General features: G+C 37.6%; 1 protein-coding gene across 2 annotated transcripts in view; it reads left to right on the top strand.

Annotated features, from left to right (window-relative positions):
• Nucleotides 1-387: 387 nt before the first annotated feature.
• Nucleotides 388-25114, top strand: part of CUL3 (cullin 3) — a 95748-nt gene continuing 71021 nt past the window's right edge. Inside the window, exons 1-2 of one of the 2 annotated variants that reach the window (XM_026491820.4) lie at nucleotides 388-868; nucleotides 20932-21129. In XM_026491820.4, coding sequence (XP_026347605.1) covers nucleotides 803-868; nucleotides 20932-21129 — 264 coding nt within the window. In that variant the 5' untranslated portion in view covers nucleotides 388-802. Of the gene's footprint in view, nucleotides 869-20931; nucleotides 21130-22108; nucleotides 22473-25114 lie in introns of those variants that run through there. The other variant, XM_057305110.1, reaches the window with a different exon arrangement.

Raw genomic sequence — 25114 nt, 5'->3', positions numbered from 1 at the left:
ACTACTGTCCCGCTCCGGCTCTCTGAACTTCCCCGCCCACTCCGTCCACGTGACCAGGACCCCCTCACCCCCTCTTTGCGATCCACCAATCAGCAACCACCTCCGCCCATAGTCCCGTCTCCGACGCTCCCCTTTCAAAAAGGCAGCTTTCTCCTCCCGCCTTCAGCCCCGCCCCTTTTCCAACTCCCCGCCCCGCTGGTCCCTCCCACTTCCCCAACTCCCCATTCCCCTCCTCCCCTCCTATTGACCCCTCCCGCTCCTAGGCTTCGCCCCGCCCCACTCGGGGCCCCGCGCTCGCCCTCTTCTCGCGAGATCTGAGCGTCCCCGCCGCGGCCGCCCGCCTCCCCCTCCCGTCCTCCCACCCCCCTCCCCCCAATCTCTCCACTCTCCGGCTCTCCTCCCTCCCTCCTCCCCCCTCCACCCTCTGGGCCGGATCTCGTCTCGCTGAGGCGGAGGAGGAGAAGGAGGAGGAGGACGTTCGGCCTGCGCAGTGAGATGTTTGTCCGTCGCCGCCGCCGCCGCCATCGCGGAGGAGCGCGATAAAGGGAGCCGAGCCGGGCGTGAGGGGGACCCCGCGGAGCCGCCGCGCCAGCGCAGCCCCCAGCGGAGCCCGAGCCGCCGGAGCCTGAGCCGCCGCCGCCCCCGCCGCGGCCACCCAGTGGCCGGCCAGCTCCCCAGCCCAGCCCGGGGGCCGCGCTGCCGCCGCCCCCAGCGTAGCCCCTCGCCTGCCCGCCCGCCTTAAATGTGACACCGGCGCCTCGGAGTGCGACCCGAAGCCGCCGCCGGGGAGGGGACGAGCACCATGTCGAATCTGAGCAAAGGCACGGGCAGCCGGAAGGACACCAAGATGCGGATCCGGGCCTTTCCGGTGAGTGTCTCCTCGGCGCCTCGGACCCCAGGGCCGGGGGCCCGGCGGAGAGCCGCACGCGAGGCCCGGGCTGAACTCCCCCAACAGGCCTCAGGCCCGGCCTCCCCTCCCCCACGCCGCCGGCCGCGGGGCGCGAGCCTTCCCGGCAACGGGGCGGCGCGGGGCCCCGGCGCGGCCGCCCTCCCGGGCCGTTCCCCGCGCCCAAGCCCGGCGCCGCGCACCGGCCCGGGAGCTGCTTCTCCGGCCAACCAGCGGGTGTCGGCTGCGGCCGGGGCCCCTTGGCCGGTCCCAGCACCTTCGCACGTTCCTGGGGTGTAGGCCCGGCCCCTAGTACACCTCTCCCTGCTCGTTTCCCGCAACCACCAGACCTGCAGGGACGAGGACTGTGGAAGTCCTCCGTGTATTGGGCGTGTGTGTAACTTTTCACGTGTGGTCTCGCTGCGGTTTAAAAAATAACCGAGCCTAAAAGATGGCCAGCCAGACCTTTAGGATGATGAAGGGGACTGTCCTCTCCCTCTCTCTCCGAGTCCTCAGGAAGGGTTTTGCCACCAACCTACCCCCGACGCAGTGACAGTGGTTCCATGTAATGCTCAGTAGTAACGTACTAACAACATCGGCTGTATTTATAGCCTCTTTCATCCACAGGCTTCCAAAGCACTTTACAAACTCTCTTGTGCAGGAATTGCCTCGCCACTCGTAAGGGTCAAGGGGAAGCAAGAGAAAGCAAATTGGACAATTGTTTCTCCATCTCTTAGCCATGGAAGCCCAAAAGAATGAGTAGTCACTACCCCGAGTTGCTCTACTCTATAGGTTTTAGTGACAGCAAACGTGTTCTGTTTAGAAACTTTCTTTTTTAGCATTACGTTGAGTCATATGCTTGCAGTATTTGGTGTATAGAGTATAACTTTGGATGTCATACCTGATTCAGATAGCCAATGGCAAGCAATTAAAATGTACTGTTGTAACAGAAACTGGACATACTTGCTCACGTCGCTACAGTAACAGGTATACGTCAAGATAGACAAACTAGCAATTGAACAGAAGGTTTTAAAACAGTAAAACTAGAGAAAGGTCTTGAATGTCTTAGAATCATAAACATATATCTTACGAAGGGATAAAGATGGGGTTTGAATTCACTTTTTTAAGCATTTTCTAAAGTGTAATTTACAGTGAGGGAAGACAATACAGAAGAGAACTAATGAAATCGATAAGCACGTTTTCCCTTAAAATGAAGTGAGCTGGGTTTATGAATTTTTGAGTAATGTTAGCTTTGCTACTAAATCAGTTGTGAACATTTTTACCAGAATTTAGAATTTTAAATAGTTTTATACAAGTTTTCTAGGAAAATTTGCTATTCTTGAAGTCTGAGTTCTTCTAATTCAGATTTATTACTAAAATGTGGGATAGCTCACATTTGACATTAACTCGCTTTTGTTGATACTGTGATTAACGTTGTACCTTTAAGTGCAATCAGCTTTTTCATCTCTTTAGGTTTACCTGTTTCTGCCTGGTCTTCATTCCCTCATTCATTCAGTAAATACTGAGTACTGTGTGCCAGGCGCTGTTCCAGGGGCTTGGAATAAGTACAGCTTGAAGAGTCAAGATCCCTTCTTTCTGGATGTTGTGTATTACTGGAAGAGGCAGGAGAGAATTTCATTATTTCTTTAGTGAAAGAGTATGATAATATGATAGATTAGCACATAGTGCTGAAAAACTGATTTTTTTTTTTAAATAGTGTTTATGATTGTGAGCTAATTTGGATCTTTTCTGTCCATAACTTGTTGCCATCTAAGATTTTCAAAATCTTTCAATGAAGTTTGTAAATAACAAGTGTTTGATACTCAGTTTAATATCTCCTAATTTTTAAAAGCATAGTTTTTCATTATTTTGTAAGTAGTAATCTTCACAAGTAGTTTCCACTGAAAACCGTTACATTTTAATATATAAATTTTTAAGTCCTAGTTCTTTGAGCCCTCATTAAGAATAGATATATGCCTCAGTGGTATGCTATTTCCCTGACTTACCCTTTGGTAAATGTCTGAGTACTTACAGACCTTCAGAGTTTCTCTATTCTTCCAGGTTAGCAGTCTTCTAATAGTAAATGTGTAGTATTCCCTAAAGAAAAAATAGTGTTTATGTGTGTACATACGTATAATATTTACAGCTATAGTATTTTGCATTAATCTTTGGACGTACTGTGTAGGTACTGTAGTTGCAGAAAATTGTAGTTTAACCAAATTCTCAGGTTCTGTTTTATGAAATTGATGTGTAAAAATATGTTTTGAGATTGTTTTGTTTTTATTGCAAAATAGAGTGGTAAGTGAACTTACAGGGTATTCTGTAGATATGTTAGCCTATTCCAGATATAGTCCCATCAGTAAAATCAGGTTCTTTTTAGCGTTTTGAGTACATATCCTAAGTGTGCCTTTATCATTGTTCACAAGAGTAAAAGTTATGCCATACCACAGTTCTATGCACAATTTGCATTTTAAGTAGAACTTTTCATAAAATTTTAAGAGAAATCAGTTCTTTTTAAGCTGGAAAACAATAGGGACTTTCTGGATTGAAAAATTGTTGATGGAGTTAGAGTTTATCCCAGTTTGTAAGCTTTCCTGCACTGCACAAAATAATGTCATTTTACATCTTTTTTTTTTTCCTTTGGTACCCAAAATTAACAGCAAGGGCCACAAAACTTATTTTAAGGAAGGAGGCTGTAGTTGCGAAACTCCTGGAAGCTATATGGATTTGGATCAGAGTGCTGCCCCAAGAAGTTCCTGCTCTGCTTTCTTTGCTGTTGCCGAATGTCTCACTCCTGAGCTTTTGTTCCTCTATGTAGGATTAGTTGCTGTCAGGTGAACCTTTTGTCCTTATCTTTGAAAAGCCATTCCTCACCATCTGTACTTTCCACATGGGCTTGAAAAACTTGATTGAATTGGAGGGGATATGTTTGAAAATACTCATCTCTGTTCTGATATTCCTTTCTTGACTTAGCCTTCAGAGTTTAGGAGTCATATTGTGGAACTAATTGTCTTTAGAGTGTGATCTGGAGAGGGTTTCAGTTATAGAAGCATGCTAAATTATGATGAAGAATCTTTGGTTCTGATGTCCACTCCATAATCCTAGATGAGCTTCACGGAGCTCCACCTGTGTGGCATGGACAGTGAGTGATGTGGAGGTTATTGTTAGATGGAAACCAGAGTGAATGACATTAGAAAGAGATGAGTTTAAAATCATTTGTGATGTACGTAAGAACACAAGAGTTTAATGACAATTGGGGACAGTTAATGTTTTTCTTTTTCCTACCTATAGTAAAATTTGCTAGATTTGGGGGAACAGCTTTGATCTTCATAATAGATTTCTCTTCCTTAGAGAAAGTAATTGTTGCCTAGGACTACCTGAACTATCTACAGGAAAGCTGAATAATAGTCTTGCAAATCACACAGGGTGGGGAATTAACTATATTTATTTTTCATTCTCTAACACAGAGAAATTGTGGAGTAAGGTATAACAGATTCATTAAAGTGTTGCTTGCACTTAGACTGATTCTGTTTAATAGTTTCAGGACAGCCAGCTATGTTGTAACTGTTAGTACCTCTCTCGCTTTAGAAGTTAAAAGTGTAAAGTAGTTACCTATAAAGTATTTATATTTTGCATTATCGTCCTAGATAGCAGTTCAGAGGAGCCTAGAAAATTACTACCAGTTTTGAATTTGAAAGTATTTTAGAGTATAAAATGTAATGTAGAATTTGGCCTTTTAAATAAGGTCAGTTCATTGAGACAAGATAGAGAAAGCTTCATTTGTTTGTAATCATTCATTCATTAGGTATAGCTAATAACAGTGTTTTTCTAGTTCATGAAGATTATATAGTGAAGACTTAAAAAAAAGTAGTATGCCTTCCCTTTGTATTCTAAATTGCTCCCAACAACAGATAATTTTTGCTCTTATTTTCACTGAAGATCATCTGATGTTCGTTAGCAATTTTGTTAAATTTTTGTGAAAGTTACTGGACAATCTGTAGTTTCAAATATGCAACTTTGGAAGTAGATCTCATTTATGCTTTGTAAATGCAGCAAAAAGGTAAAGGTGTTACTAGTAAGCACAAATCACTGAGGTATAATAAGAATTGCAATTAGTGTATCATTGTATTGTGAAAACTATTCCCATAATCTGTCAAAGCAATGAATTCATTTTAATAGATTTTCTAATAAAAATAATGCATATTCATGGTAGAAAACTTAAGTATCTAAATTTATAAATAAGGAAATAAAAATCAACTCTAACCCTGCTGCTTGGAAATAAGCAATATTTACATTTTGATGTATTTTCTTTTAATCTTTCATACACTTGTGAGCACCCAGTAAAATTGAGGTACTATGTCATTTTAAAAACTGCTTTTTAAAAACGTAGTATTCTCACATTAAATATATTAACAATATGATTTGTAAAGACTAGTACTCTATGGCACCTCAGTTTGCTTAACCATTTCCCGACTGCCAAGTATTTTGATTGATTCCAGTTAATTCGTATTTCCTCTGTTATAGATAATGCAACTGTGATTATTTAGGCACATAAATATTTGAGCCTATCCATGATATGTAGTTACTAAGCCAAACAAAATTGATATGTATTGCCAATTAACCTCCAGAAAGGTAGGAATAATAATAGCTAACACTCGGTGAGTGCTTATCATGGGCTACACACACTATTCTCTGTGCTTTGCATGTGTAAATTAATTTCATTTCCACAGCCCTGTAGAGTACTACTACTATCATCTGTTTTACAAAGGAGGCCTTGAGAATCTAAGAAATTTGCTTCAGGTCACTGTGCTTGTAAGTGGCAGAACTAGGATCCTAACCTGGCTCTAAAGTGAACGTTCTTCAGAATTAATTATAGCTGTCAGGGTTGTATCACTGTCTTTCTACTGTGTAGCAGTGTCTTAGCCAACATTTTATATCTTTAATTTCATAGGTGAAAAAATAGTACTTCAGTGATTTAGTTTGCATTTCTTTGACTACTTATTAAGAATAAAACTATGGATAGTCTTTAAGGGAATTTTCCTTTAGAATATTCAACTTCTGTGTTAGGAGTATGACTAAAAAATAGGCTGAGAGTGTAATCAAGTGTGGTGGGCTTTGTACTGCCAGATTTTGAATGTCATTTCCACCTTTTTCTAGCTGTATCAACTTTAACAAGTTACTTAACCCTTTCTAGCTTCAGTTTCCTCCTCTGAAATGAAATTATCAGTAGGACCTATGTTACAGGGTATTGTGAGATAAAGAAAATAAAGCATTAGAACACTACCTAGCACAAAGCTGTGGTTAATACCACTATTTTGCTGTGATTATGCCACAATTTAAATGTTGAAATTGAGTGTTATTTTTGCAGGTAGCTGTATTGTAATACTGTATGCTTATTTTGGTGATGCTGCCATTTTTTGGTACTGTTTCTCATTTCGAAAAGCCTGCAGGGCCAATTTGAACCGCACTAAGAAGTGAGTCTCAAAGGATTTGGTACCACTGGGGCACTTGAAAAGAAGGGTACTGGCTTTTCGGGGTACAGTCAAAAAAAGAAGTTCCAATAATCATTCTTACATAATCATTGGAGTACGTCTGTCACTTCTTTAGTAACTTTATTGAAAGAGTAAACATTCACTTGGTGTGTGCATTCTAATATGTACATTAAATGTTTGCCTAAAAATGCATTTTGCTTCTCTTTGTTTCCTCCCTTTCTCTTCCATACCTTTTTTTTTTTGTTTCACTCGTGAACTAGATTGTGATCCCTGCCCAAAGCTTATACCAGCCAGCCTTTTGAACCACAAAACACTTAGCATAGGGTTAGACACAGTGTGGGTGGTTAGTGAATGATTAAATGAGAAACTAGTCCTTTAAGCCAAACCGTAGTAATTGATTAATTGGGTAAGTTGATGCAAGTACTACTCTGAAATGTTTCAACTGTTTTTGCCACTATAAGTGAAGTGTTAAGATATAGTCAGTTGTTAATGATTTGAAGTTGGCCTAGTCCCCTGAAACAATGAGTTGAAAGTAAAGATAGTATGATGCATTGGCAGTAACCTTGGCTTGATCTTCAGAAGACTAAACCTGTGGCACAGTCTTTTCTGTTAACTAGCTGTACTCTGTTTTACTCCCTCTACCATGATTCCTTCTTCCTAGCCTGTTCGGCTGTCTGCTGTGATCTACTTCCATTGCAGATTGACTCTCCTGTATCTTTAACCTGTTCTCAGAGTCCTTTGCCGCCTTTTTCATCTGAAACCTGGCTTTGCCCTGAGAATACTGGCTTAGCTTCTTAAATCGAAATGTCTGTTTTCCTTGTAATCCTTGAACCATTGGGCCCAGATACAATTTATTACCACATGCAGCATCCTTTTTTTGTGGCTCTGGCCCTTGTGAACTGTTCTTTTATGCACACCCTCTGATTGTCTCCTAACTTCTTACAAGAACATGTTCCTTCGATCATTGAAGACTTTAATACTTTCCTCACATTCTTTCCAGTTCAGATCTTAGTTTTATCCACTACGTGTGGCATAGTCATTCATTTTAAAATACATTTATTATGTGTTCCTCCTGGAGGTCAGGCACTAGATATACAAGGATGATCAAATAGACCTGGCCTCTTCTTACTACAGTGGTCTTCACTCTGTCTTAGAGTTTGTCATTCCATTGCTTTAGAAATCTTCAACTCCAGTATTGCATTGGATCCTAGCTTCTTCATTTATTAGATGTAATAATGAGCAAATCACTTAACCTCTTTCCTCTTTTGTAAGGAGAAAACAATAGCGGCTACTTCGTAAGAGTAAAGTTAATATATGTAAAGCTCTTAGAATAGTGTCTGGCACAAAGTAGGCATTGTAAATAAATGCCAGTTGATATTATTTAATTATTCTGTCCTACTTGTTGATTGTTTCCTTCTCAAATTAATGTGCTCCTAGACCTCAAGAAGACCCCTTTCATTCTCCCAAACCATGATGCCTGTTACTAGTTGCCTGTTTTTTCTTACTACCTCCCTAGAGCAAGGCCAGACAGAGGTAGCACAAAGTGTCTTGGATCATTCCACCCATCTGCCTTAACTGCTTGTATTTTTTAGGCTGTTGTGCACTCCTGGGGAAAATTGAAAGATGGTGGTATCTAAGCTGGACTCCCAGGGCCTCTGGGCAGTTTTATGTTCGTGTGTGTGTCCCCAGTAAGCTCCCTCTCTCTCTTCCTGTGGGAGCTATTCCAAACTTTAATCACTGTCCTTAAGCTCTTTATTGAGAATTCTCTTATCTCCCTTCTTCCAGAAACTTAACTATTGCTTCACTGAGAAAAACTAATGTTATCTTGTGTAAGTTCCTTCAGCTTTCTTCCTTTTCAATTGTAGCCTTTAACCTGTATCTTTACTCATTCTCAGTGCCTTCCCTCAGGTCCCAGAGAAGGAAGATATTCTTTTCCTGTCTTCCCTGTCATGGTAACTACCATACTATTTTTCTTCATATCCAAAAGTCTTCAAAGAATAGTCTGTATCTCCTTTATTAGAACCTGATTTGTTTAGAGGAGGCATCAAGTCTTTTTGTGTTGATCCTTGTCAGTGCAGCACAATAGTATCCAACAATGTTGAATGAATGAACTAATACACTCCTAATTTGTTTTCTTTTTTTTTTTTTTTTAAGATTTTTTTATTTATTTGACAGAGATAGAGACAGCCAGCGAGAGAGGGAACACAAGCCAGGGGGAGTGGGAGAGGAAGAAGCAGGCTCATAGCAGAAGAGCCTGATGTGGGGCTCGATCCCAGATCGCCGGGATCACGCCCTGAGCCGAAGGCAGACGCTTAACCGCTGTGCCACCCAGGCACCCCCCTAATTTGTTTTCTAATCTTAAAGATGGGAAGTGTAGCAATCTTCCTCACAAGTTGTGAGGATTAAAAGGAACGTCAGAAGGTGCTTTCTTTCTTTTTTTTTTTTTAGTATTTTTTTTATTATATTATGTTAGTCACCATACAGTACATCCCTGGTTTTTGATGGAAAGTTCGATGGTTCATTAGTTGTGCATAACACCCAGTGCACCATGCAATACGTGCCCTCCTTACTACCCATCACCAGCCTATCCCATTCCCCCACCTCCCTCCCCTCTGAAGCCCTCAGTTTGTTTCTCAGAGTCCATAGTCTCTCATGCTTCATTCCCCCTTCTGATTGCCCCCCTTTCTTTATCCCTCTCTTCTCCTACCGATCTTAGTTCTTATGTTCCATAGATGAGAGAAACCGTATAATTGTCTTTCTCTGCTTGACTTATTTCACTTAGCATTCTAATAAACACTGGCATCGCTGAGACATTTGAACAAATTTCTAATCAAAAAGTCAGAATTTTCAACTTGAAGTGTATTATGTTTCATGTGGGACAATTATTTTCAAACTTGAGAGTCTCCAGGACCCTGGAGGCATAAGAGGAGTGGAATTAGGTGTATCTTCAAAAATCTCTTGTTATTTAAAGTTGTTCGAAAGTTGCCATTTGTATAAAAGATTTCATTTTGGAAAAGTTCTGTTAACCACTGCTTTAAAATCCAGCCTTAAGAAGTTGAGAGTCCTACTTGCCCAAGTTGAGACAATTAATAGTAAATCGAGAACTGATTCTTTAGTTGCCTTAACCCCTAATTCAGAGCTTTTGCTACTAGAAAGCATTACTTTATTTTTTTTAAGTCAGTTTGAAGTTGAAAATGTAGTTAAGTAAAATTTCTTAATTTGATTTTCATTCATTTTGTACTTGTGATCACTAAGAAAGGAATGGACCCAAATTTACTCTTTAAATGAGAAAGATAACTGCTAAGCAAATGAATAAAGACTTCAAAGGAATATCTTTACCTACTTTAAGAAAATACAAGCTTCTTATAAAAAAAAAAAGAAAATACAAGCTTCTTTAGAGATATTTTTCTATAAAAGCAAGACCTCATTGCTAAGAGGACTTCATTAACATAATGATTGCAAGTTATTCTTATCTGAAGCAACTCTTAACTGGACGACCTTACTCATCTGTTTGCCCTATCCTCTTGAAAGTAATCATGATAAATTCTTTTTCCTTTTTCTTTTCCAACTTATAGATAGTATGAGAAACTACTTTATAACATTAGGAACAACAACTTGTTCATTGTCTACCTTATGTTAGGTTGTGTTTTAGGTGCTTTGAACTATAATTATCTCAAATCCTTACAACCTTTAGATGTTGTTACTGTTTTAAATCTAAGGCTCAGAGAGACCTGGAAAGGTATGTGTAATATCACACGTCCACCTAAGAAAGGGCAGAGCTGGGATTTGGATCCCAGGTGCGTCTATTAAAAAATTCATGTTCTTCCCACTACGCCGCACTGCCTAGTTGTATTCTGTTAAGCATTTGCTAGATTCTGAAACATTTACTTTCTTAATAGGACTATATTGGAAAATTAATTCTAAGATTGCCATGCAGATTATTAGCTAGGGGCCGATCCAGGGGCCCTAAAGCTTATACAATGCAGTACTCTTTATAAAAAGAATTCAAAATTAGTTTTCGGCTCTTGGAAGGAGCTTTTGCAAGTGTAAGCCTCGCTAGATTCAAGGTAAATGCACTTCTTGTAAGAGAATAAAAGTTATTAAAAACTTCAAATCAGTGGAAGAATATTTTCAGTAAAATTTGAGTATATAAATTGCTTAAAGTATCCTAGTGTGTATTGACTTGACTAAAGCAAAGTCATAACCTATGAGAAAGACATTAGTTGGCATACTTGTGAATTAACACTTTCCTCTTTATAAGGCTGATAGCACACTTCTTTAACTTTTTCAATTAATAAAAATTTATCTTATTTAAGTATATGTTTTTAAAATGTGATTCTTTGAAGGTAACATGTTAAAGTACTTTAATATAATCTTCAATTTTTGTCTTTGAGAACATATTAAGAAATAGGTTAAACAGTAGAATGAATTTTGAAGTACAAGGATCAGATACTTTAAAATAATTCACTTTTTCACACATGGTGTATGCAAGTGAGACATGAAAGAAGTGGTTTTGGTGGGGGTTTTTTTTGATGAATGCTCTCTCTAGCCAAATAAACAAGTAATTTATTTACTCCTGTTTGTATTCATATTTTAATTTTTAAAAAGCTAATAGGGATTTTGAGAGACGCCAGCCTTTCCGATCTTACTTTAATAGATGACAAAAGGGAGGACTAGCGAGGATAGTTTATCCAGGGGATACTTTCAGGACTTGAATTTATGGAAGAACCGTGACTAGAAGCCTGATTTAAGTTAAAGGCTCTTTTCTCTAGACCGAACTGAAACATGCATATAGCCATAATAATTCATTGTTAACATTAGCCTATTCAATTATAAAAAGACATCTTAATATTGAGCACCTAGGTGATTTGAGTTGACCTGGGGTTAGCGGAAAGACACCTAGTTTAGGACGCTTGGATTTCTTCATTGCTCTAATTAGCTTTATGATCCTGGTGAAGCCACTTAGCCTCAGTTTCTTCATTTGTAAAATGAGGTTTTAATTTGTGATTATCTTTGGCTCATTCCAGCTCTAAAAATTTCATTTAATTAGGTGTATTTGTACATAAGTCTAGGAATGGAATGCTGGTGATTTCTCTTGTGGCATAAAACATTTTGTGTGCTGTTGGAAAAGTCACCTACCTATCTTGGATTTAGAATTTTCTTTAAAATAATTGTTTATTTCAGTGATGATGGTTAAATAGTAGTACGAAGCAGTGGGAAATTAGCTTTGTTTTTATATACTCTTTTTTTGTGTGAATTGGTAGTTTTAGAGAAATTTTGAACAGATTTGATACCAGCTTTTTGTAATAATTTCATACAGTGGGCTTTTGCTATGATATCACATTTGGTTACAGTTAGATTCATTCAAAGACAAAGCTAACTGGTAATTTATACTTTTTCACATGTTTTTTCCCTCTTCCTTTGGATTGTCTGTAGCTGATTCCAGTGTAAACTAATTTACAATTTGTAGAGCTTTTTACACATTATCATAGTTTTAGAAAAACAGGGTTTACCCATTTCAAAAAAAAGAGAAAAGTTACCTAAGCTAAAGAGAAGAAAATATTGTCACTTTTGATTAAAATTAATAATTTAAGATTGTAGGATGGAAACATGGAATTCAAATGTGCACTTAGATATAAAGTATAAGTAATTTTCTTAATAGGGAAGGCCTCTAATTATTATGTGTCAAGATTTCCAGTCAAGATGAATATTGTATTCTATGGATAAAATGTGTATCAGGGTGCCCAGTAGGTGCCCTCTTTTTTTTTTTTTTTTCATTAGCGAAAACAGCACCAATAGTAGGACAGTGACAGACTTCTTGCTTCAGTGAGAATATTTAAAATTGCATCTTACTGTGATTATCATCAGACCATGAAATGTTACACACATTTTTTCATATAAGCAAGTCATTCATGGAGATATATTTGAATCACATTGTCTGTACTCAAGTCATTTGTGACTTAACATGGGCTTTAATAGGCTAATCTGGAAGTTTGATCTTTGGTATTTGAAAAAAAAAATTGTTCCAAATTTTCAAATTGATTTTTGAACAGCCTGCTAACATTGAGGACTGAAATGCAGATTATAATTGAACCTTCTATTGATGATTTAGCTTTCGCATTATAAATTTACTGTTCCATAATGATACTAGAGTCCAAATGAATGTAGGTGAGACTTAGTTTGTGATTCCACAGAATTATCCCAGGCTTCTGTACTTTTCTAATTGATAATCTTTCTCTCTGCTCCCTTGACATCAGTTTTATTACTTTTGGCAGCACAGTTCTGCACCCATCTGATGTCCATTGTAACCACAGAAAAACCATTTAAACAAACATCAGTCTCAGCTTTACATTCAAGTTAAGTCATTAAGTAAGGCTTTATGTCAGTTTCGTGTGGTAAAGAAAGAAATGAACGTATTGAACAAGCGCTGTGTGCCAGATGCTTTCACAGACTTTGTTAACTGCTACATAGTCATCTCCTATTTCTTCTGCCACAAGCATCTGAGGAAAGTGAATTCTGGAAAGTTAAATAACTTGGGCAAAGTCTGAATGTATCCCATTGTACTGTTTTCCTTAACACTTGGGTCTTTGGTTATATTTTTGATGGTTGAAGTTGCTTAAAGATTAACTGATGGATAAATGGGATGCTTGCAGATGTTATAAGTCATTGTGTAGCTGTTGGTCATCAAATAAGATTCATCATCATTATTAACTGTAACTGGAGCACATTCAAGTCATATTTTTTGAAAGTCACGTAGGCATTGTGCCATGTATTATAAAGGGTGCAATAAAATAAAGGAAGAGAGACTTTATGTTATTCCAAGGTGCTTATAATCTGGGAGGGAGCTTCCTTACATAATTTATGGCTGAGTTGTATCCGACTAGAATACTGCCATTCCTCAGATATTTGTACCAGAGCAACCTTTTTTTGAGGCTGAAGCTCAAAATTAAGATCAAGCATTTTTCCTTGTTTATTTTTTTCTAGCTGTGTCATTCTGAATTGCCTGGAATTTCAAATTCTCACCCTTTTCCCCCACCCACCCTGTTCTAAATTTCTTGTCGAAAATTATTCACAGGGGACTAAGGACTTCTTGTGCTTTGTATATAGTGGATGTAAAGAATACAGTTCTCTTCATTTTAGTTTTAATTGGCTCATGCTGTAGTTCTCTCCAACTCTTGATTATTACAGAACCTTCAAGATGTGTAAGTATATAATAGACTGATATCCTTTCAAATTCAGGCATTTTTTTAAGATTTTATTTATTTGTCAGAGAGCGCGAGGACAGGCAGGGGGAGCGGCAGACAGAGGGAGAAGCAGGCTCCCTGCTAAGCAAGGAGCCCCATGCGGGACTTGATCACAGGACCCTGGGATATGACCTGAGCCGAAGGCAGACCCTTAACCGACTGAGCCACCCAGGTGTCCCCAAATTCAGGGATTTTAAAGGTTGTTTTTATATCATTTGAAATAGTGTAGATGAATAATCAAAAATGTTTTGAAAGAAAATAAAGACTGAGGGTTATTTTTGTTATTGATACTTACTAATGTGGAAATTGTAATCCTGGATTAGGAAGAGGCAAGGGGGTGGAGGTCACTTTTAAAAATTAAAGTCTTGATTTGGTTTTTAAAAGTCTCGTTAAACCATAAGCATTTAAGAATGCTTAATTATACCTTTCCTTTAAAAAGAGCTTTTGTTTCTTTTCTTGCTACATGAGTTTACCTTCCCTGCTGATCACTTTATAACTTGAACTTGTTGGACAATACTATATATGTCTAATAATTAGCAGACATTAAATGTGTGTGTGTGTTTTATTATGTTATTGTTTTGCTACAGATTATTATCAAAATTCCTTCCTGAGTGTATTTGCAATTAATGGAACCTAAGGAAATCGGTTTCATCAATGAGTTTAAAATCCTGCTTGAATAATTTATCCTGTTACTTTAAAAGTACGTTATTACTCTTTTTTAAAAAGTACACAGTCTTAAGGCCTTTAAGTTTTATGGCTCTGAGTGAAATACAGACTGATGTTTTTATGGTTAACATATTGATGACATTAGAGTTTAACATTTAGTCCTTTTAACTTTCATTGATAGTTAATAATATATTCTGTACCAAGGATGAGTGAGAAATTAAAGTTCATGAGTAACATAATTATTTTGCCACTGTTACTGACATGTTCACTTGATGCCAAGACCAAAGCATACATATGTAAGAATCTGCACTTGAAGCCCATTTCCTTTGGCATACTGTTTTTGGACTTGCTTAATTTAAGGAAAGATTGTAGTTTATGGATCCTCTCTTGAATGGCCTTTTCTGCCTATGATTTTCCTCCTAGTTAACATTTATTAATAAAATTAATGACTAAACAGTTAAGTGAATAGGAAAATCTGAAAATACTACTTGATAAATGAAATTTAAGAGTCCGTTGCTTGCACGTTATTGTATTTTATTTGAAAATTTGATTATTTAAAATTACACTAATTGCTGTAGATAAGCACATTAAAATATTTTTCCATATCTTTGTGCTTACTAATTTAAAGGTTCAAAATTGCATTAATATAATATAGGTAAAGCAATATTCATTCACCAGACATTTGTTTATGGCTGTCTAAGTGACATTAAAGAACAGTGCATAACCCCTTAAGTATCTCTTAGTATACTGGAGGAAAAAGATGCACGGATAATTATGAATCAGTATAAAGTGTAGTGATAAGATATGACCTGAGTATTAGTGAAAGTGCTGAGAAGGAGTCCACTTTGCTTGAGGAAGTCAGGGAAGGATTCCTAGAAGATGCGACATACGAGCTGTGTTCAGAGATTATGTAAAGAATTGGATAAAGAAGACAAAGGAGGATGGCGAATGAGGGGGTGGTGTGTCATTGGATGGGAAAAACCATTGATTTAATGTTGTCAGGGAATAAATGTAAGATAGGTAGTAGTGAGTGAAAGTAGTGAGTAGAGTTAGAGAAGTAGGCATAGACTAGATTTGAGTAGTTTTAAAGTACCTCCTTCCACCCCTGTTACTAATGAGAGTTGGGTTTTGATCAGGGCTACAGTGCTCATGTTTATTTTTTAAATGGTGATTCTGAGGACGATCAATTCTAAGAGGTTATTGGAGTTCATGATAGTTGGAAGGCTGTCATGGTGATCTAGATGCAGGCTTTAGGACAATAGTATGCAGGATGAAAGAATGGGAACATTTGAGAAATATCTTGGGCCTGCTGTTAGCAGCACTTGGTGTTTGAATGAAAGGGGGATGAGAGATGAAACAAGAAAAGTTAAAGCATAGGCTTCTAACATGTATAACTAGGTGGCTTGTGAATTAGAGAATACAGAAGGAAGATATGTGTGTGTTTGGAGGATGAGTTTAACAGGGTTTTTGGACCTGATAAGTTTGATCTTCAGAACCTTTGGTTTTAGATGTCCAGCAGGCAGTTGAATGTGGTAGTTTTAGACTTTGGGGGAACATCTGGGCTGGCAATGCAGATTTGGGAGCAATTAACATTTAAATCAGTAATTTATTCTTTGAGATGTGGGCTAGATTTCTTGGGAAATCTGATAAGAGCTCAGGACTCATCATCCAGGAAAAAGAAATGCACACATTTGCAAAATTTTGTGTACAGTTTTAGGTGGCTCCAGAATCTCTTGCTAATCTGGTGTCTTGTAAATTTTAGAACTTTAGATGTGTGGGTAGTAATTGTAACCATGATAATAGTTGGAAACACATAGTGACCCAGTGAAAAGAGCCAAGGACAGAGCTCTGGGGATTAAAATGCTTTAAATGGCACTGGAGGAATAGGAGATAGGAAGTAGGGAATAGTGTTTCCAAAAGAAGGCTTCATTATACTGACTTGTATTTAGCATCCTTGTACCCTTAAGGTACTTTTGTTTTAGCTCATATCTGTTTATCTATTAAGCTTGAAAAGTTATTTTTTTCTTTCTGACAGTTGATGCCCATAGATGACAGTTTGGAGACGTGTGAGGGATTCTGCTGTGCCCTGGACTGGTTTAAATTCTACTGACATTCTTTCTTATTTAATCTTTATGATACTCCCCTGACATAGATACTGTTGTTAAACCTGCTTTACAAGTGAGGAAATAAAGATTTTGAAGAGTTAAGTAATTTACCCAATGTCACATGGCCTGTTAGTTTAGCAAAGCCATGACACCAAACCAGACCTTTTAGACAGCAGAACTTAAGTTTTCTACTAGTATACCACACTGTGTTTACCAAGATAATCAGTGACACACTGTGATATGACTATACTATATTAGCACGATGTAATGTAATGTGAGTCCAGCGGTTTGGACTAGATTTGGGGATATATAAATTCTAATCTCTGCTCTGAGATTTGGGGTAAGTCATTTAATGCCTCTGGATTTATTTTTTCATTTACTTGAAAATTTTTATACCTAAACATTGTTGTCTGTGGTTACATCTCTGCTCTTGTCTATAAAACATGAATACTGAGGAAAGTACTGTATAGAATCTTGGATTATAAATCAACTCTTGATTTATATATATGAGAAATGATTTATTATCATGTAAGGGTATTTCTGCAACATTCGAAGTGTTTGGTTTATGTTTTTTAAATTCTTTAGTTTTTAATAGAAAATTTACTAATTCATGATGGGTAGGAACCTTTTTGTATATTTTCTAGCTTTCATGGACTCTTTTTATACAGCCTGAAAAGATCATTTGTTGAAGTTTTGCTCAAGTATTCACAGTATAGTTACCTCTGGAGTTTATAGTCCACATTAACTTTGGTCTTTCTCTGGAATTGTTCTGAATGTTCTGCTTTATATGTTCATTATTTAATATTGAGAGATGATGTCTTAGTCTGCTTTTTTATAACCTCTGTATATGGAGTACTTGAGGCCATCATTATCATGTGGACTTGTATCTTTTATTTTTGAAAACTTATGAACAGCTACATCTTATTTAAAATATTTTATATGGATGGCATCCTGTGTATCAGGACATCTGATAAAAATAGATTGTAGTCTCAACCTAGGGGTAAATTCTCTTAAGGCCTTTTCAGAAAAGTCTCTACTAGACCTGGGATTTGAATAAGATTTAAGTAATAAAAAAGAAGTTCTTTTACAGAATTCCTTTTAAGCACTCCAGAAAAGATTAGAATAATAAGGCTCTGTTTGAGTCACCTGCTTAAGAATCCTCTATGATTGAGGGTTGAACTGATATTTTACTGCTACGGTAACTGAAAGAACTATTTTGCCTATCTACATTCCTCACTCTTTCACATTCATACCCATTGGACATAGCTTGGAAGGAGTGTGGTTTTTTTTTTTTTTCATTAACCACTTTATCGAGGTTTGATTGACATGCAAATAGCTGTACATATATTTAACGTATGCAACTTGATGAGTTTGGAGGTAAGTATTCACTTGGGAAGCCGTCACTATAATCTGTGCAATAAACATATTCATCACCTGCAAAAGTTTCTTCCTACCCTCTTTGGAGAGGATTCCACTCAGTAATTTCTGTCCATTCCAGGTCAGAAATACGTGTAAAGCTGATGAGTAATTGTTGCCATGTTTCCCAGGTTGTGAGTGCAGAACACGTGGGTTTTATGTGGCGTAATAACAGCTCCTTAGTCATAGATTATAAGGAAATCATTCCATCAGCAAGTATGAATGTCTGTTATATGCCATGTATTACTTCAGTGGCTGAGGGATTCCTCAGTGAAAAAAATCCTTGCCTTCATAGAGCTGACATTTGGATGGGAGGAGAGAGGCCAGGAAATGAAATAAGGAAAAAGAAATAAGGAATGTGGTGTTGGAATTTGGGGGTGACTAGTAGGAGGAGACTGCTATTTTAAATGGAGTGTGAAAACTTCATTTTCTGGTGATTGTTGAACAGAGTTTTGAGATTGGTAAGGTGAATAAGCCATGTAGATACCTGAGGGAAGAACATTTGAGAGACAGAGAGAGTAGCAAATACAAACACCTTGAAACAAACCTGGTTGACATAGTCCAAAGAATAGCAAAGAGAGTCCAGTGTGGCTGGAACAGTGAACAAGGAGGAAGAATAGATGAAGTCAGATTATCAGATCGAATAATGTTTTGTAGTTTGTATAAGAACTTTGACTTCAGCTCCAAGAGAAATGAAAAGTCACTTGAGGGTTGTGAGCAGAAAAGTGACATTTATGTCACTTTTAGAAGGTCACTGGTTAGTACTCTGTGATAGTGGGCCAGGAGCAGAAACAGACAAATTAGGGGGCTGTTGGAGATCTGAGAGATGACGGTGGTTTGGACAAGGTTAGTAGTAGTGGAAGAAGTGAGTAGGAGTTTGATTCTGGGTACATTTTGGAGGTAGAGACAACAGAATTTCCTTTTGGATTAGAATCAAAGTGAGGGAATAAAGGGGATTACAAGCTTTTTTGGCCTTAACAACTGGAAGGACGGAGTGGACGTTTGCTCCTTTGGAGAAGACAGCTGGGGAAGACGACTTAAGGGCAAAGATTTGGATTTCTGTTTCGGACTAGATAAGTTTGAGATGCCTAGTAGGTATTCAGGTGAAAACATTGAAAACATGGCTGAATATAGGACTCTGGTATCAAGGGGAGAGGGGTTAACTTAAGCCATGAGCATAGATGAAATCAGCTTCACCTGAAAATTGAATTGTGGCTAGACAAAGAACTTTGTTCAGGTTTGGAGGTTGCTGTGAGGGGAAAGAAGTGGTAAGCAGGCTGACAAATAGGATCTAGAGGAATGGGAAGAAAAACGGAGATTGTAGTGCTTGGAAGGCAAGTGAGGAAATCTGTTTCAAGTAGTAGGAGTGATCCGCTCTTTCATTTGCTGCCAGATAGGTCAAGAATGATGAGAACTAAGACTGACCATTTAGATTTAACAGGACGGAAGTCACTGGTGACCTTCTTGAGTAGTTTCAGTGAAACAGTAGAGATGAAAGCCTTATTGGAATAGATTCAAGATATGAGAAAAATGGGACTTGGAGACAGCGAATGTAGAAATGTCTCAAGTCCTATGATTTTACTGTAAATGGAAAAGACAGAGATTGGATGATACTGGAGAAATGGTGGGTTTGTGAGGATTTGTTTTTAGGATGGGAAACTGATGATTTTGAATGCAGATGGAAATTGTTTAGCAGAGAGGAAAGAATGTGATGATGCTGAGAATGGAGATTGATAAAGGGAGGTCCTTGAAAAGGTGAGTTGGGATGGAACTAAACTTCATTCTGTATAGGTATCACCTGGGATCACAGTGCAGATTTTGGTTCTGTAGGTCTGGGTGGAGCCTGAAATTCTGCATTTCTAGTAAGTCCTTGATGATGCCTGTGTTTCTGGTCCCTGTCTATTATTTGAGTATAAGAACTTGGTACTTTGAGCACAAGAACAGTACAGTAGAATATTGATACATAATCATATAGATTGGTGGATATTCTTGGGGTTTGTACAGTGTGTCTTCAGATTGTTTCTGTTTTCTCAGTGGAACAGGAAGCAAGTCATTATCCTAGAGCGAGGATGGAGGAGATGGCGTAAAATCATCTAGGAAGGTAGAGTCAGTAGTCTAGAATGTAGGATTATGGGGTTGCACCCAGGGCCCCCTGTGGTTAGTGGTTATGAATTTAAACTGAGATGTATTGAATATGGGTGTATGTACGTTATACATTTACTTTCAGCTACACACGTGGGTGCGTGTGAAGAGTAGGTGGGCAGATGGGGTTTAGAATGGCAAGTATTTTGGTGGGGGGAGGGGCAAGAGATTCATGGGTGTGTACAAGGTAGCTACAAATGATGGACTGTGGAATCTAAACTGGGAAAGGAAGAAAATAAGAATGCTAGGTTAAACAGAAAATGTGGGGGTTTTTTGTTTGTTTTGTTTTTAATTGTAGGTCTTCCTCCAATCTTTAATTTGCTAAGGAGCTCTGTAAATCTTCAGGAGAGGAAAATAGTGTTCATGTCCTCAATTTTTTTTTTTTTTTAAGATTTATTTATTTTAGGAAGAGAGCAGGGAGGACAAGGAGAGGGGCAGAGGGAGTGGGAGAGAGAAACCTAAGCAGATACTGCCCAGAGTGTGGAGCCAGACGCGGGGCTTGACCTCACTACCCTGAGATCACGACCTGAGCCGAAACCAAGAGTCAGAGGCTTAAGCGACTGTGACACCCAGGCACCCCCTAAATCATTTCTTAAATCACGGAAGTCTTTCTGTCTGAGGATCTCTCTGAGCTTGTATTCTACTAAATAAACTAAGGAAAAGGGTGCCTTACACTTTTGGCTAAAGCAAGTATTAACATCGGGGATTATGATTTCATTTAAATTGGAGGGTTTTAATGCATATAAGAAGGGAGGGAGGTCTTAAAGGATTTTTTTTAAAAAATTGCTCTGTCAGCTCTAAAAACTATTCTTAAATGTATCCCTTTATTTTTGTTAAAACAGACTGTTAACATCCTTATAAGTCATGCAGATTTATAATCGTAGCCATATAATAAGATAATTACTATATGGATAAATACAGAAAGATTTTCAACCATTGGTGTTTTTTTTTTGTCTCTTTTTCTCTCTTGGATATTACAGATGACCATGGATGAAAAATATGTAAACAGCATTTGGGACCTTCTGAAAAATGCAATTCAAGAAATCCAGCGTAAGAATAACAGTGGTCTTAGTTTTGAGGAGCTCTATAGAAATGCTTATACAATGGTTTTGCATAAACATGGAGAAAAGCTCTACACTGGACTAAGAGAAGTTGTTACCGAACATCTCATAAATAAGGTATCCAACTTTAAAGGACTATTGCTAATTATATGGAATCTAGAAAATCCTTTATATATTATATTATACTTTGACTAGAAGTATTAGTTTTAAAGGCTCCCAGAAGCCTATAGAAATAGTAATCAGTTAATGGCTGTATTATAAAACCTCACTCAAAACTTATAATCAGCTAAATCACAATTTTTGATAATTGAGGGAAGATGAAGTTTGTGATTTATAATATATTCTCTGTAATTATAATTAAGGAAACAAACTTTTATTAGTTTACAAATGCTTGTTTATTAATGTATGAGTTACAGATCATTATTTTTTCCTTAAAATGCTTAAACAGTCCATTTTATCTTTCTCTGCTTTTTCTGTATATTTGAAAATAGTAAAACTACATTGTTTAAAAAATATTGTCTAAGACTTCACATCACTTGAAATTGACATTATTTTAACTGAGTTTTATAGTAAATGTGAATTTTTTAAAAAAAACATAAGTTAGTGTTGGGCTATTAAAATTATAAACTATTTCTTTGGTTCTAAAAAGATGTTTTTGCTTTTTTGAAATAAATGTTTATATAGAGCAGACTCTTCTACTGCAAGTATGTCTTGCTTTAAGATTGTCAGATAAAATGTAAAATACCACAGATAAATAAAAACTTCTCACAGTTTTTGTGTGGTATTAGGGTTTTGTTTTTTAAATTTTATTTTGAAAAAAATGGAAAAGTTGTACCAAATAGTACAATGCTTTCTTGTATTGTAGATTCACCAGTTGTTAACATTTTGCCACATTTTTGCTAATCTTTCTATTGATACTTATTATTACTATTACTGATATTACTATTATTGCTGAAGAATTACAGAATAAGTTTTTAATTCATTTACCCTCAAATACTTTGGATGTTTCTCCTAAGAACAAGGAAATTGTCTCACTTAACCAAAGACTAATGTTCAAAATCAGGCAGTTTAACATTAATATAATACTGTTACCTAATATAGTCCACATTCAAATTCATCAGTTGTCCTGTGTAGCAGTGATGTCCTTTATAGCAGTTTGTTTTCTGATCCAGGATCCAATCCGGGATCACACATTCAGTTCCTCAGCTTCTTGTCTTTCAGCACATTGACATTTTTGAAGAGTATAGGTCAGTTGTTTTGTAGATTGTCCCTCGGTTTTTGGTTTGTCTGATTGTTTCCTCATGACTAGTTTCAGGTTATGCATTTTTGGCAGGAATAATACATAAGTGATGTTGTGTCCTCAGTGCATCACATCAGGAGGCACATGATGTCAGTTTATCCCATTATTGGTGATGTTAACTTTGATCACTTGGTGTCCGCCAGATTTCTCCACTGTGAAGGTACCTTTTTTCCCTTTGTAATTCATAAGTAATTTGTTCAGATATATTTTGAGACTGTATAAATAATCCTGTTCCCCAAGAAACTTTCATATGATGGTTCTAGCATCCATTGATGATTCTTGCATGAATCATTATTACTGTGGTGGTTACGAAATAGTTACTTTCTATTTCTACTATTCCTTCCATAATTTCTTTCTCTTACATGGGATTACATGAGCAGGTAGTTAGTATCTCATGAAGCAAGGTGATTGTGTTCTTCATGCAACCAGCAGTTTCTTTAGTGCCTACTCTGCACAGCTTTCTAGAAAAATACAGTGGGTACAGAGATATGATATTCCTTGTTTGTACTGTCATGTGAGAGATGATGCAGACATTAGATAACATTATGAGGCATTATATAATTAAGTGGCACGTGAATTGAATAGGCACTAAATGGCTTAGGAATTCAAATGAGGGAGAGATTATCCTGGGCTGTAAGGTTAAATGGGAAAGTATCAAATTGAACTGAGCCATGAGACATTTGGGATCTAAGTGAACAATGTGGAAGGCATTCCAGGATGGCAGCTGTCATGTGATTATATGGAAATAAATTGGGTATACTTAGGTGGTAAATAGAGTTTGATTGAGGTATGTAATAATTTATAGGGATTAGTGGATTCTAATATAAAGGTGGTTTGGGAACAGATTGGAGAAAAACTTGAATGCCAAGCTAAGGAATTTGGGCTTAACAGTAGAGGTTTATTGGAGGTTTTTAAGTGAATGATAATGTGACAGAATATTTTAAGATTAAGATAAAAATGATATAAATGTAGAATTGGGAGGATGTTTGCTAGAAGCTGGGGAGGACCTGGAAATATTTGAGTAAAGTGATAGGCTAGAAATGAATGGATAGAGGAGATGACAGATACTATTTTAGATAATATTGGAGATTTTTATAGTTGGAGGGTACCTTAGAAGTCATTGTATATGTGAGGGAAATTGAGTGTGAGATCATCATAAAATGCTCAGGTAGAAATATCCTGTGTTTAGAGATACACAGGCTTAGAGCTTGAGCAGGAACTCAAACTGAAGATCAAGATTGGATGTTTGGTAGCACGTACTCTGAGGAATAAGTATTGGACTTCAGAGAACAAAAATCCTGGAGCCAAAGGACGAATCTTCAAAAGCAAGCTATGGTATGAAGGTGTGGGAAATGAAGACGACTAATTTAAGAAACTTGGCATCAAAAGGAAGAAGAAATGTAGAGTGCGAGAGTTTTGCTTTAGAGCTGTTGAAGGGGAGATGATTGGAGCAACTGAGTTCTTGGGTATGGAGAGAGGATGGAATTGAGACCAGAGAAGTAAGAGTGGAATAGAGGCATGTTCTCATTTGCCAGAGGTTCCATAGTGAATGATGGTAGTGGTCACAACTCTTATTTAGCATTTCTGTGTTCTAGGTTCAGTTCCAGTGCTTTTACGTGTGTTAGTGGTCACAACCTAGTGAGCTGGATATGACTATTCTATTTTACAAGTGGAGAAACCAAGGCACAGAGAATTCGTGATTTGTCGAGATGCACATAGGTAGTATAAGTGGCCTAGCTGGAACAGTATTTGGGCAGTGTGGTTTCAGGCTGAGTCCTTGACTCCTTTGTAGATCTGCTCCTGAGGCATGACAAATGGATCAAGGTGCAATAAACATGGTGAAATTGAGGGTGCAGGAGAGGCTTCAAGTAAATTGGCTCAGTGTTTGTAAAGCTATAGTCCTTTAAATTCTAGTTCTTGGTTTATTTATAATTAAAATGAAGGAGCTAGCAGTAATATCTCCTGAGATTCTTTAGTTCTAAAACTATTATAAATCTAATAATTAAGCCATGCATCTTCTGAAAATCAGATGAAGAGACTTGGAGTAGCCCTTCTTGGGAATATACTAAGGAATTGGCAAGTAGGAGTTGGCCTGAATGTGTGATTTGCCTTTATTGTTCATTTTGAAGTATTGTTTTGCAGTTTGGGCACAGATGCAGAAAAAACATCTATAGTTATGTGCTGTGTTGAGAATTGGTTTATCCAAAAAGTGAGGAGAGGAGGGAAGACCAGAGTGGGAAGTCATTGTTTAAGTGATTTTTGGACTCTGAAACATGGTTAGGTAGAAATTGAAGTCATGTGAACAATAATTCTATGGTAACTCTAAGAGCTTCAGCATATTTGTGAGTTGCTTAAAGTGGTCCCATATCTCAGGTTAACTGTACGTCAGAATATAGGCAGTTCCCTGTAATATGTTCCAGAGAACATGTATTCAGGTTAATTGTGCTAAAGAAATTATATACACTAAATTCTTTTTTTCTCTTACATAGGCATTAGTCATACATCACCAGCATCTGAAAATGTTCTTTAATTGTTTGTTTCTTTCACAAATGCTCATTTAAACTAGTCAATTTCTGACTAGGAAATGTACCAGTACCAGTATATCTAATGATTGATTTCATTATTTTGGTTGAATTAAGTCTTTTAACCTCTGCTAGTATCTATGCTTTCATTTTTGTGTTTTCTATTTATCTTATTTCATTCTTACTCTTGTGAAAACTTTCAATAACCATACAAATACAGTACTACTGTATGAAGGGGACACGGCCCAAAGAAATTTGTTAACTGACAGGCAGAGCCATT

The sequence above is a fragment of the Ursus arctos genome, unplaced genomic scaffold (assembly GCF_023065955.2).
Source record: "Ursus arctos isolate Adak ecotype North America unplaced genomic scaffold, UrsArc2.0 scaffold_1, whole genome shotgun sequence".
Lineage (NCBI taxonomy): Eukaryota > Metazoa > Chordata > Mammalia > Carnivora > Ursidae > Ursus > Ursus arctos.
The sequence above is the reverse complement of the archived record's forward strand: the minus strand, read 5'-3'. Positions and strand labels throughout refer to the sequence as shown.